At 44.6% G+C, this 13,090-nt stretch overlaps 1 protein-coding gene across 3 annotated transcripts in view; it reads right to left on the bottom strand.

Moving 5' to 3' along the window:
- Window positions 1-13,090, bottom strand: part of zfhx4 (zinc finger homeobox 4) — a 72,766-nt gene that overhangs the window by 43,732 nt on the left and 15,944 nt on the right. For all 3 annotated transcript variants that reach the window (XM_056738005.1, XM_056738004.1, XM_056738006.1), the window contains exons 2-3: window positions 8,062-10,655; window positions 6,758-7,260 (exon numbers count right to left, since the gene is read on the bottom strand). In XM_056738005.1, coding sequence (XP_056593983.1) covers window positions 6,758-7,260; window positions 8,062-10,609 — 3,051 coding nt within the window. In that variant the 5' untranslated portion in view covers window positions 10,610-10,655. The remainder of the gene's footprint in view (window positions 1-6,757; window positions 7,261-8,061; window positions 10,656-13,090) is intronic.

The raw sequence follows: 13,090 nt of genomic DNA, 5'->3' as shown, positions 1-13,090 counted from the left end.
TGATTTGCATCCTATTAAAGGAGGGAGGGGAAGCAGGGGGTTGGGGGCGGCTCAGGGATCATGGAGAGGAGCCTGTTTAAAGAGCACTGCCTCTTGCTTTGCTGCTCTCGCTCCTCAATAGAAGTAGTGCTTAGCCGATCGCTTTGCATATTCCCTATAAAAATCTTAAGGAGTCGAGTCTGTAAGGGCCAATGCTTTTAACCTGCGCTTTATCAAAAGAGCCGAAGCAAATAGCGCTCTTAACTACCCACACATCAAGGGAATACAGCGCATAAAAGAGATGTATGAATATCCAAACGCGCAGAGAGATACACACACATAAATACACTTCTAATGCATATAAACATCAATTTAAGCCAAGGTTTTTGAAACCCTACATTCAAATTGTGGTATCGTAAGTCAATATGACGGATACAAGCTAATGGTTCAAGCACACTTTATGTAGTTACAAGCCATAAAAGGAAAGCCATTGTTTTTCGTTGAAAAGCCCAAGCCGTGGTTCGCATTCCATGGTCCACTCGACATACCACTGGCCACTTTGAAGATTACTGAAATGTTTGCCTTTGTTCTCTTTGGAGACTGAAAAAAAACTAGGCAGCCTTCCGTTCAAACCGGCTGCCCCTTTAGGTGAACCATCGTGCTTTTAAAACACAAAATACATGGGATGCTTATAGAAATGGAGGACGGCATTTAAACCAAATTCAGAAAATTCCCTACACTATATACACTGAGAAAATCTACTGTCCATTCGGAGTGCACGGACATATTTGAAGCACTTAGAACAATTATCAAAAATCATAATTCAGTAGGTTAATTCATCTTAATGTGGAAAAACCATGAGCATAATCCCAAACAAGTGAGTGGGACTTCTATCAGGTCTATTTCAAAGCATTTAGGATTACTAGTAGCGGACTAATCCTACTGAACCTAAGGGGAGGTAAATCGTATTGTGTTGGAAATCCTGGCCAGGAGAGAACAGGAGGTTAAATGAGTTCTTTGCTCTGTAATCGAATATCACACTCTACTTATCTATTCAGTGAGCACCTAATGTTTAAAATCAATTACTTGAGGAATGCTTTCTTGCATTCGGGTCTGTTAATGTGAGCAAAAACTGCCACCCATGACTGTGGCTCTGTCTACACCCGGGCATCTGTTCTGGGCCGCGGGTCTTATTAAACGACACACGTCAATATTGATCTTAATTCCAATCTCTTCTGCAAACTCTCCCTTTGCTCTTAATTGTTGACCGGCCCGATAATATTTCAGCTTCTTTTTTAAGCATGCGCGACCGTTGCCTGCATGTGTACACGTCAATAAATAACCCGGGAAAATAAAGGTTAGCGGTGAAAGAGAAACCTCCGCGGAGTACCAGGCGAGATCTCATGGGTGCATGTGATGTTCCGGCATACGTGCGTCGTCCAATAACGCTTTCCGGGCGAAGTCACATGTTTGCTCTGCGCCCGTGTCTGGAGACTTAAAAACAAAGCTAATTACCTCCAGCCAGCTATTTCACCAAGAATATCATATTATTGCAATTCAAGTCTTTCCACTGTCGGCCTTATCAGAGAACTGTGAGTCATCCTTTGTTAAGATGGGCCAGATCCCATGAGAAATGGATGGTTGAGGGGGGGGGCTGAAAAAAGGAGGAAAAAAAGGAAAGGAAAGAAAAGAAATGGGGTAAAAAATGACAAACTCTTGCCACTCTTTGTTCCTGGGAGTGCCACGCTCCCTTTTGGGGCTCGGTAAGTCTTATTTCCCCTGCCACGGTTCCCATACCTGTCAGCCTCAATAGCCTTCACAGTGCCTGCACACAGACAAATGGGCTGACCTGGCCGGCCCCTCTGACCCAGGGCCAACAGGAAGATCACATCTGGTTATTAATATCGGAGCATCCTCATATGGTGCCCCCCCACTCATCTCACAAGAAAGACTTGCGGAAAGACAGACGCATGCACACAAATGAACAAACCTACTAATAAAAGAATGAACCGGCAAATGAGGGGGGGGTGGGGGGCGCAGATCAAAACCGGGTGACCGGGGGTGCCACACTTCAACACAATGCTTTAGGTTTCCATCAGCAAATGTTAGCTCTGGTGTGGAGATGACCATCTGCTTACGAGCGGGGAGGGCACGATGGAAGAAATACCTATTAATATCTATGAGGATTAATGACAGCAGGGCCTAGCCGAAGCCTTGGCTTTGTGTTTGCACCCACACTCGTCTGTCTGTATGCTTTAATTATACCCCCTCCCCCCGCGCCCTCCCCTGAAAGATTCCCATTGTAATCCGTGCAGGTGAAAGACGAGAGCGTCTGAATAATCTGGCCCCTCTGTTGGGTCAGAGCGGGAGGCTGAAAGAGTGCTGACATACTTCTATGCCTGCAGAGAGTAAGTGGATAAACTGACGCGTTTGTGAGGCTGTGGTTTTGTTTGCGTTTGTAAAGTGAAGTGAGGGCTGATATAATGCTGTTTGGACCCGAGCAAAGTCCTACGGCGCTGCCGCTGTGTCACTCTTATTGACAGCTGAGACCAGACAACGTCTGCTTTTCTTTATCTTTCGCGTTTTAGATGTCTTTCTAAGAGTCTACGTTTACAGTCAGCACGAGAATAAATGCAAGAAAAGGAAAATAACGTTTGTTCACGGAATTGGTATCGGCCAGCTATCGAAGACAAACCAGACATGTCGAAACAACATATGTTGAGGTACTTCAGGGAACCGGAGCTGTGGCCTCCGACCACATTAAGCCATTGTGCATTACCCCCAGTTTTAATAACATCCATCCTCGCAAAAATAAAATACAGAAATATGCGCTACGGGATGACAACGACGACAACACTTATGACGATGCTATAGGACAGTGGTGTGCGAAACAGATCCTCCCTGTTTTTCTCTCTCACAATGGCTTTTTATGCAAATACCCTCGACTCAATCTCCTGTCCGTTTTACCATGAGATCGGGTGAAATGACAGACAATAATTTGGGCTGCATATATATGGGCCATTTGATTTTCAAATGAGAAGAAGTGAGGCTGACCTTCAGTAATGAATTTGCTATCACCGCCGACATAATAATGTCCCTGTCAAGCGACCGCCATCTTGGTTTTGGAGACAGAAAAGGAGAGAGAGGGGGGGGTTGGTTGGGGATGAGCAGGATACACTGACCTTCTGGATGAGAATACCGGTTTGAGGAAAAAACAAGTCTTTTGATAAATCTGAAATTCCAGCCTCTCTCACATTCTGTCCTCTTTTTTTGCTTCCCTCTTTTAATTTCCCTTCTCATTTTCCTCCCCTGACCAATGGTGTTGCCATCCGTATCATGGATAATGAGATGGGCTATCTGCCGCTCCCTGGGGACAAGGGCACGGAGAGCCAGTCGCGGTGACTCCATCTCCCTGCCTGCCTCTACCAGAAACATTTTGTGTGCCGAGGCCCCTGTGGCTCGAAATGGGTAGAAAAGGGAGACGGGGAGTAGGAAAATACAAATATGGAAATGGTGCCTTGGACTCCAGACGGACAGAAAATTCTGCTTGACTGATGACGGATGCCCTGGGAGGGAGCAGCCTGCTGTAATTAAGCAGTTCATAGTTCCTGACGCGCAACTGGGGGATACGCGCTGGACATCCTTACGTTCTACACACAAGCCTCCGGAGAGGAAGCACAGAGACAGAAGGGAATAGAAATACAGAGAGGGAGAAAGAGATGGGCATAACGGGGACCACCTGGTGAACAGGTGCGGATCACTATTTCCGTTCCCGCCTCCCTCGCTCAGGCTTTCTGACACACTGACCGTGAACATTCTTGGCTCCAAAAGACCTAAAGTGCCCAGCACAAATTGGCTATTTGGAGCAACACACAATTCTCACCAATTCTTAATCAAGCGTTACGCCTTCTTTGAATGGCCTTGACAGATTTACACTCAACTACATCTGCGTTTATTTCAGTGTTTATTAACGATAATTGTATCACGATAATAGATCATTATTATACACTAAAGCTAAATACTATGAAAAGCTAAGTATGTGCACCGTATTTATGATAATAGCGGAGTTACTTCATGAGGGTGGAAAAAATGGAAGGCTTAATGTGCAGCTTTTTACATGCACTCTGTGTTCTTTCACAAGAAAGAAACATTGCACTGCTAATTTAAATTTGGGTCTGGAAAAACTGATTTAGCCCACAAAGCTGCAATAAAAATACCGAATATGCATTTTGATTGCATTCTCAATCATTTTTGGCCATAAAGATACTTTGTGTTCCGGGCTCGTATGGAAAGGTCATCAATACTTTGTTCTTCGGCGTGCCACCCTTTCACCTTTAAAACATGAAAGAAGAGGTGTTTTTCTGGTCGAATAAAGAAACGTCTTTTTTCCCCAACATTTACTACCAAATATACATGAGCGAAAAGGCCTGGTTCTTGCCAAATGCATTAGAAGCCGCATCTGCAGAACAGATTTCACCCTCCCAGAGTGAAGGTGGGGGCGCGAGATGTTAAAGCTAGACCTCACCCCCTCTGGGTCAAATGTACACCCTTCTGACTCCATCAACATTGTGCAGCATCACCTGCTCTGACCACTCTTAAAGTGTGAGCCAGTAAAACTCAAAGGGGTGGGCATCCATTTTAGTACTAATGCTTTTTCTTTTTCACAACAACTGGAGGGCAGTTTATAAAAACCCTACCATCATGCTTCTATTGAATGTGTCTGTCTTTGACCGGATCGTTCCCTTTCAAGCTTTAAAGATTTGCGACTAATAAATCCTAAAAGATCAACACTATTTATATTACTATTATATCATTTATATTCTCGAAGTTTCCGAAAAGCAACCTGCATCTCCAAGCAGGCATTGTGGAGGACAAAAATCAGAGTGTTTGTAAATATTAAAACTGGATTCTTGAGTTTAGGAACATATCGTGACCTAAATATTCAGGTTGACAAAACAGCCAAGTGGACTGTGCATTGACATACTTGCGCAATAGTTCTTCAAGTTAAAATCCGGGCTTGTGGTCCTTACTTGATTAATCCTCCCCGTCTCTCACCCCGTATCATTTCTATCTTCCATCTTTACTATTCTGTCTATACAGCTGTAAAAGGCCAGCAAAGTAAAAAAATGTCAAACTAAACATTCAGGAAAACCTTAACTTAGCATGTTATACTGGTTTACAAAGAAAGACTTATATAATTATCTCAATAATAAATAAACAGGCAGTGACCCATTCGCAGGAGCCCGTGATCAAACAAATGCGAGACTTCTGCGAGACTTGCTAAGATCACAGCTAAGCTACTCCTTTCTCTTTTCCTAATCTTCAATCTAGTTGTCTTTCGACGTGATCCGAAATGCTCTTTGTTGCCATGGAGCCTTTTTTATTTGCTTAGAGAATTAGTCGAGCCCCCTGACCCCCACTCCTTTTTAAATTGCTAAGGATTTTAAAACATTCCCATGGACTGTGTCTTTAATGCCAGGCCTTCAAATACCACATGCGATTCCTTTAGCCCTTCGCTGGCCTCATGCTGACTTCACCCGTAGCAAGATTTGCTCTGTTGTTTAGTAACTTGGTCTGTATTTCGAACACTGTTTGAATACATTAATAACGTAGAGCTGCTCAACCTCTTTAAGCTTTAAACAGCAGAACTAGATCATATATTATTCTTGGAACCCCTTTGTGAGTGTTTTGGTTGATATTCTAATCTTTTCAGAAGCATTACAGTGTGAGAGCCAGAGAAGCTGGTCTAAAAAGCCCCTTGGAACTACTGCTTGCTCATTTGGGTCAACGTAATGAATAGTTTTGATTATGGCTGTCATTGCAGAGCTGCCAATTTCGCATGCAGTCTAGCCATTGTCAGCTGCTAAATTCACTTTTCTAAATATACAGCTTCGGCCTTACGAGCACATGCAAGTCAAAAGTGACTAATGCTGGTCAATATATCCTCATTAAGTTAATACAGTTTATCCAGAGGAGTCCACTAATGTGTCTGGGATGCGATGCTGGTCTATGATTTCAGGATGTTAGTATTATTGTTTCAGGCAATCACACCAGTCCAGTAAGTCAACACCCAAATGCACTTAAGAACAGGATGAGGCTACAGTGGCCTCTGTTCAAATCCCCCATTCCACCCCACCTCACCACCGTGGATCAGTTATCTGCCCCAGGGTCTGAAACAAAGCGGCAAAAAATGACCCGCAAATCAAAAAAGGAATGTCTGGAACATTGCCTCTACATCTTACAAACCCTCTAAAATGCAGTGCGATCTGAAAGCATACATTTTCTCATGCATGCACGTGTTCAAAATTCATTAGGTGTTCACATGATGTTTGTTGTTGTCCGCTGGGTGACGCAGCAACTTTTCTCTTAGGTGAAGATTCAGCGAAGCGCTGCAACACCAGCCAACTTCACTGTTAAAACTATTGATATTTCTGACATAAATTCAATTACGTTTGATTTCTGAAAGGCATCATGTAAACAGGGCTGACTGGCGCATTCCTGTCTGTAGAATCTTTACAGGAAAGAGAGAGAGAGAAACTGGGAAAAGGGTGAGGACGGCTGGGTAAATCGAATTTACAGCTGACATCTGACATCATAAAAAACCAAGGTGCGGGAAAACGTACGTTCTCCTGACCGCAGTTACTGAATCAGCTGTCTGTCTATCCCCTCTATATCCCAAAATACATTAATTGTAACGCAAATAATAAAGAAACTAAATACCAATGTTTACAAACAGAACTAGGACAGTAGGTCATGACAAAACTAAAGCGTTACTGACCTTGTAGACCTTCAGCACAGCTTCGTGCCTCTGGTTGGTGGCATGCAGTCTCAGCTTCTCCACACTGTTGCTGTAATAGTCGCAGGCATTGCACTTCAGATGCACCGGGTTGCCGATGGCAATGCACTTGAGACGCCACTGGTTGGATTTACCACCTTCCTTGATGTGGGCCACAAGCTGATACTTCTGCATGTGCTTGTCGGTCTTACAGTGGAGCTGGAAATTGGCCTTGAGCTGCGTGTTGTAGTTGCACAGCTTGCACTGGTAGACGTCTCCCATCATGGCCCTCCACTCCTCCTCCGGAAGCGATCTCTCCGCCGCCACGTGCCCGCTCAGGGCCTCCAGGCTGTCGGAGCTGAATTTGTTGCAAACCGCACACTGGTAGAGTTTCAGCAGCGGGTCGTTGATGCAAGGTGACAGCTCCCCGGCAGAGAGAACGGACAGGTCATCACCCATTAGCTGACCACTCGCAAGACGAAGCTCTGCAGGCAGCTCATTATTTACTGCAGGGAGGGAGAGAGAGGTGGAGCAGAGAGACACAGGGAGGAGAAAAGGGGGTATTTATTAAATGAAATTTAAAAAGAGCTGGTGTAGGGCACCGGTACAAAAGGATTTGATAAAATAAAGCCCCAGTAAGGAGTATGGCTTTTATAAAGCCTTAACTATAAAAAGCTATAATAGGATTGAATCGGGATCAATTACAATCATCCCTTTCAACTTCTAAACTCCCTCATCAGATAGCTTTAATTACTCCTACCAGGCATTCCTGAGTTTTTACTCAGGCACGTTTTTTTTGTTCTTTTTTTAAAGACCTGAAAACTGATCGATATGAAAAGAGCCTGCTGCTATACTAGTTGAAAATATTCAAATAAAATAAGAAACAGATCATCTTCCATCTAATTGTATTTTAGATGTTTGATCTTTGCACTGATAAGAAATAGCCTTAAACGCTCGAAGAAATTTATGTAAAACATAAAATCAAGACACTTTGTCAGTTTTGTTCCCTGCATTGTTTTTTTTTTGTCTAAAACGTGTCTTGACAAATTCACTCTGTGTACTGTTAAAACCCCAAAGCAATCTGCTCCCATGTTTAGTTGAGCTTTCTTGGTGAAGAGGAGGATTAAACTGACTTAAGAAAATTAAGAACGAGATCTTACGAATAATTCTCTTGTGGCAGCTCATAATCATTTTTTTAATCACAGAACAGGTCAGCGTCCGGATGTAATAATGACAGGAGCGATAAGACAAAACCCAGAGAACAAAAGAAAGTGACTGAAGAGCATATCCAATGGAAAACTGCTCACCGTGACCAGGAGTCAGAGCTGCAGCAGTGCTAGGGTCAAGCTGAAACGGGTTGATCATCATCTGTGGGTCTGACGGGTTCTCGAGTTTCATCCCCGTCAGCCCGATGTTCTGGGCCAGGTAATACTGGTAGAGCTCCGCCTCGGCCGGCGCCAAGCCCAGATGCAGGTTGTGCTGGATCTGCTTCATATTCTGCTGAAGAAGCATCATGTTGTGCATGTGTTTCTCGCTTGTCATGTGAATGCGCAAGTTGCGCGCCACGTTGGTCTCGTAGTCGCACACCTCGCATCGCCACGTGGGCTTCTGTTTGGGCTTGGAGGGTGAGGGCGTGCCACATCCACTCAAACTGGTGTTCGAGACCGGAGCGGTGTGGTTGTAGATGGCTTCTGTTCCTCCATTCTGCAGCGTCTGCACGTTGTTGAGGTGCTTGTCTGACTGCATGTGTATGCTAAGGTTGCCTTTGGTGGTTGTGGAGTAGTTACACACCTCGCAGCGGAAGGGTTTGTAGCCACAGGTGTAGCTCTCGCCCCGAGCTAGTCGAGGGTGGGGCTGACCTGTGCTGCAATAGACGCAAGACCCTCCAGACTCTGGGTGCTTCTCCTTCATGTGGGCATCCAGGGTCTGCTGGTATTTGTAGTGCCAGTTGCACTTGGGGCATTTCAGCGTCTTGCAGGAGTTTCGTGAGTGCATCATGGTCATGTGACCACCGAGTGAACGCGAGGAACCTAAGACAGTGTCGCATTTGGGGCATTCCACCCCGCTTCCAGGAGAACCCTCTCCCGGGCCAGGGGTGCCGGGGGTGCTGGGCGTGGCAGCGTGCTGGTGCAGTGGCCCTGGGCTTTCGTCATCCCTTCTCATTAGGTCATGTGATGGCGGCGTGCCATCTCTACCGCCGTTGGAGTCACAGCCGTCTTTGCTGCCTCCGCTATTAGAGTCATTGCTGTAGTCCAAGCAGGCGGCAACTTGCTTTGTCTTCTCGAGGTCATTGGCATCAGTCACAGAGGAAGTAGTACCCCGTTCAGTAAATTTTAGCACACTGGACGATAAAGGACAAATGCTTTGGTTTAAGAGAGGGAAATCTTTGCTACTGGTACTATCGCCTAGTTCACCATTACCGTCGTCGTCAAGATCATTCGAATATGTGTCATCGTCCTCCTCAGCATCGGTCACATCTCTGGGCTCGGTTTTGATGGGGAGCTCGCCATTCGCATGCAAAGTGCTAACGTCCTTCTGCCGTTCACAGTTGCTCTCCTGATCCCTACACCCAGCCCCGGGCGACAAGTGCTGGAGAGTCACAGAGCTGACGGGGGATTTACGTACCGATGTGGCCGCACCCCCCAAGTTCAGCTCAGCCTTTGGCATCTGGGCGCTCCTGGGCGACTGGTCCGCAGAAGATGCCAAGCTGGCACTTCCTTTCAGAAAGGCGAAACCGGCCTGTAGGGAATCACCGTTCTCCATGTGAAAGGTGTTCCACAGACTGCGCATGCCTGGATCAGGGCCCATGAAGTTTGCAGTAGAAAAGTGGGGTAACACAGAATTGTTATTTTTTGGTTCCAGAAAGCTTATAAGAGGTTCTTTGTCTTTACCAATGCCCTGTATGATGGCAGAGACATATTTATTACTAAGGAGCTTCTGCTCCTGCTCGTTGAGGGTCATTCGATGATCATGCACAGCATGGGTTACAAATGACCTACTATAACCAAAAGACAACTTGCACAAGAAACACATTAGAATAGGTTTCCTTTTCCCATCACTAATGTAACCATCAAATTTCGACAAGTCCACATTGTTTGGAACATCTTTGGACACACAGGAGTTTTTGGCTGCGCCATCAAAAGTAAGATAGTCTTTATCACTCTTGTGTCGGAGATCGTAGACACGGAAACTGTGCAACACAGGACCATCTCCTGCTAATGCTGAGGTATTTGGGAAAGCCTGATCGGCCGTAAATGGTTTCCCGAGGGATGAAGCAATGTGAAAAGTATTGATCATTTGTGGATAAAAGGACATGGGGGCTGTGGCAGACTGCTCAGTCTTGTCCCCAGCAGCAGTTTGGGAGTTTGAGAACAGTGCTGGGGAAAAGAGGCTTTTGACCCCTGACTGGGCATCCAGGCCACCTTCTTTGGAGTCCTCGAGAATAAAAGCTGAGCCATCGGGCTGGTAAACTATCTCTCCTGTCATGTTCTCGACGTCGCTGTCATCGAGGTCGCTGACCTCGCTTTCGTTCTCATCCTTCAGAAGAGGAAGGCGAGCGTTTGGGCAGTGGTGCTCCATGTATTCTTGTAAACTCGAAAAGGAAGTGGCACATTCGTTGCAGGGGATCTCTTTAGTAGTGGCGCCTACTGAATTCTCCAAGCCGAATCCCAATGCAATCTCTCGACGGCTCTCCTCCGTCCTCAGGTTGTCATCCGCAGGGCTGTTTTCCTTGTCAGTCTCCATCCCAAGGATTTTCTCTGGCACCTCATTATCAAGATGTGTCGTCTCACGTAGCTTTGATACCTGCTGCCCATTTTCCTGCCTTGAGAGAGAAGGGGAGTCACAAGTTTCCATGGTAATCGCTACATGGGGATCTCATTTCATCCAGCCTGTCAGGGACCTACATGAATAAAAAAACAAAAGAGAGCAAAGACATTAGAATGTGTATAATGATAGCGTATCTGATCTTCAGCGTTTGCAGTCCTTGATAATACAGAGAGCATTCCTACACAGCAATTAGGCTTGAATTAGCTTGGAAATGAGCAGCAGATATCTTTCTACGTATAGGTAAGACCCTACATAAGGCTGTATTATTTTTAAATGAACAGAGACACACAATTGATTTCAATGGAGGGGAGTTTAAATTGTAAAAAGAGGTTTCCAATCAGAGAAAAACATAAGGTATTACATTATCAGATATTTTAAAATGTAAACCTGTAAAACTAGAGCAGCCAACCCCCCTTTAAAATCAGTTCACTCACACACAAGTTTCTGTGAGCTGCTTTACCACTGCAACATAATTACAATGAGCAAAGAAAAGAGAGGTGGCCCACCAAATTCAAATGACGACCACTTTGACAGAAAAAGGCGGTATATCTCTTTGGTTCCAATGTTACTCAGTAAATCAGCTTATTCCAAATCTTCCCTTAGAGAGATCCCCCAGCAGGTATCCAACAAGCCCTGATTAAACAGCCATCCAAATTCTAACCCACGCCTTGGCCTCTCTGACAATCATCCCAAACACAAATTTATATTTTGCACACCCAGACCAGCCACCCCAGGAGGGCCATCTAGCAATTTCTTTTTTTCTTTTTTTTCTCTTTTATCTTCTTTTTGTTTTTCATCCTTGGCAGCTCACAAAAAGTTCGAGCACATAAAGCAAACCATTTGAAATACCATTGCGATGTTATCTATCCTGGATGGCTGCCCATCTCCTAACCATCACCGCCTCAATCAGGGTCTCTCCGGGCATTCACGAATTATACGTGCACCTTTCTGATGAAAAGCCTTCAATCATCTTTCTTCTTGGCAGATATGGGACCACAGAAATTTATTCCCCAGCCTGGCAATGTAGATGCCAAGACTGGAACCCGGAACATAGGATGCTAAAACAGAGAATGTGCACCTACTATAGGGAGGCCCAGTTAGCATACGTAGAGAAACTAGCCAGAACGGCTCCAAATTTTTGCCGTTACAGGGTGATAGCAGTGTGTGTACAATAGGTAGAGATTTGTGGTAAAGGCCAACAATGATGGCTTGCAACTGCTGTGCTTTCAATTAAAATGAAATACACTCAAGACGGGTTTAGAATGTTAAAACGGTTGCCCCTGTCTGCCGCACCAGGTTTTATTTTCTAATTATTCTCAAGAATATAGGAAATCAGATAATAGGTTATTGAACACAATGCAATTTGGAAAAGCACATTTTTGTCAAATGTGAATGTGGGAGAAAACGATTCATAATTAAGCAACAATTTCCACCCTCCATTTGGCTTTGTGCAAATCGCTTGAACTTTTAGGGATTCATTTAAAACAACCCTTGGATAAATACATTTTGCTGGATGTCCTACGGATATCACATATAAAATTTGTGTTATTTCTAGTCAAATGGAGTGTAATCTTATCATCTACTGCATGTCGCCCAATAACGTATAGCAATAAAAAAATACCAAATGCAGAAAAACTATCAGGCTAACCAAGCGAAAATTACATTTAGTGATGAACAATGGGCTGGGGTTTATTCACACACAGGACTGCTGTGAAAATAAATTCCTGAGATTGCCCATAAAAGGCCCGAGAGTGATCCCGCTTGGCAATTAGTACAAAATTAGCACCTATTAGAATTAGCTTCACACAACACACAAAAAAGAAAAAGGTGTGTGTATAGGGGAGTAGTTTGGTGTGGGTCATTTATGCACGGGGAGAAGAATGTGCGTCTCCAAAAACACACATTTGGCAGGGAAGTGAAGGCTAGATTACAATGTTCTCCTGTGATAATTTCTGCTTCTCCCGGTGTAAGATCACAAAGCACATCACAGAGCCGGCAGCTGTGCCTGCAGGGCCTGTGGGCGCTGGGTGAGTGTGCGAGACGCACACAACATTCTTCGACGTTAACACGAAACCCACCGCCGTACATCTTAAAACAAACAACATTCACAAAACTCACACACTCACCCTTCCCCTCATGTGTCTACCTTGTCAGCGGCTGTCTGTGATTTGTTTCTGTTAAGATTTAGCAAACACATACACAGCGTAGACCGATACAATGTGGAAGATGTTATTATACATTCGGCTTCCAAATTTGTTTTCTTTCATTCGTGTGGCATAAAGCACCTCCAAATTTTTCTTTTTATTTCTTTTAATTTTTCTTCGCAACAACATCAGTTAATTTAGGCAAGGACATAAACGCACCGTTTGACATGAATTATGCAGTCCCGAACACTTGAAGTGCTGAGAGAAGGCTTCTCTGGATTTGCCTGTGTCTGTTGCATTTTTGGATATGCATGTGAATCGTTACATGCCTATAAATTATAAAGGAAGGCACAAAAGAGCTAAA

This window comes from Triplophysa dalaica, chromosome 23 (genome assembly GCF_015846415.1).
Source record: "Triplophysa dalaica isolate WHDGS20190420 chromosome 23, ASM1584641v1, whole genome shotgun sequence".
NCBI lineage: Eukaryota > Metazoa > Chordata > Actinopteri > Cypriniformes > Nemacheilidae > Triplophysa > Triplophysa dalaica.
The sequence above is the reverse complement of the archived record's forward strand: the minus strand, read 5'-3'. Positions and strand labels throughout refer to the sequence as shown.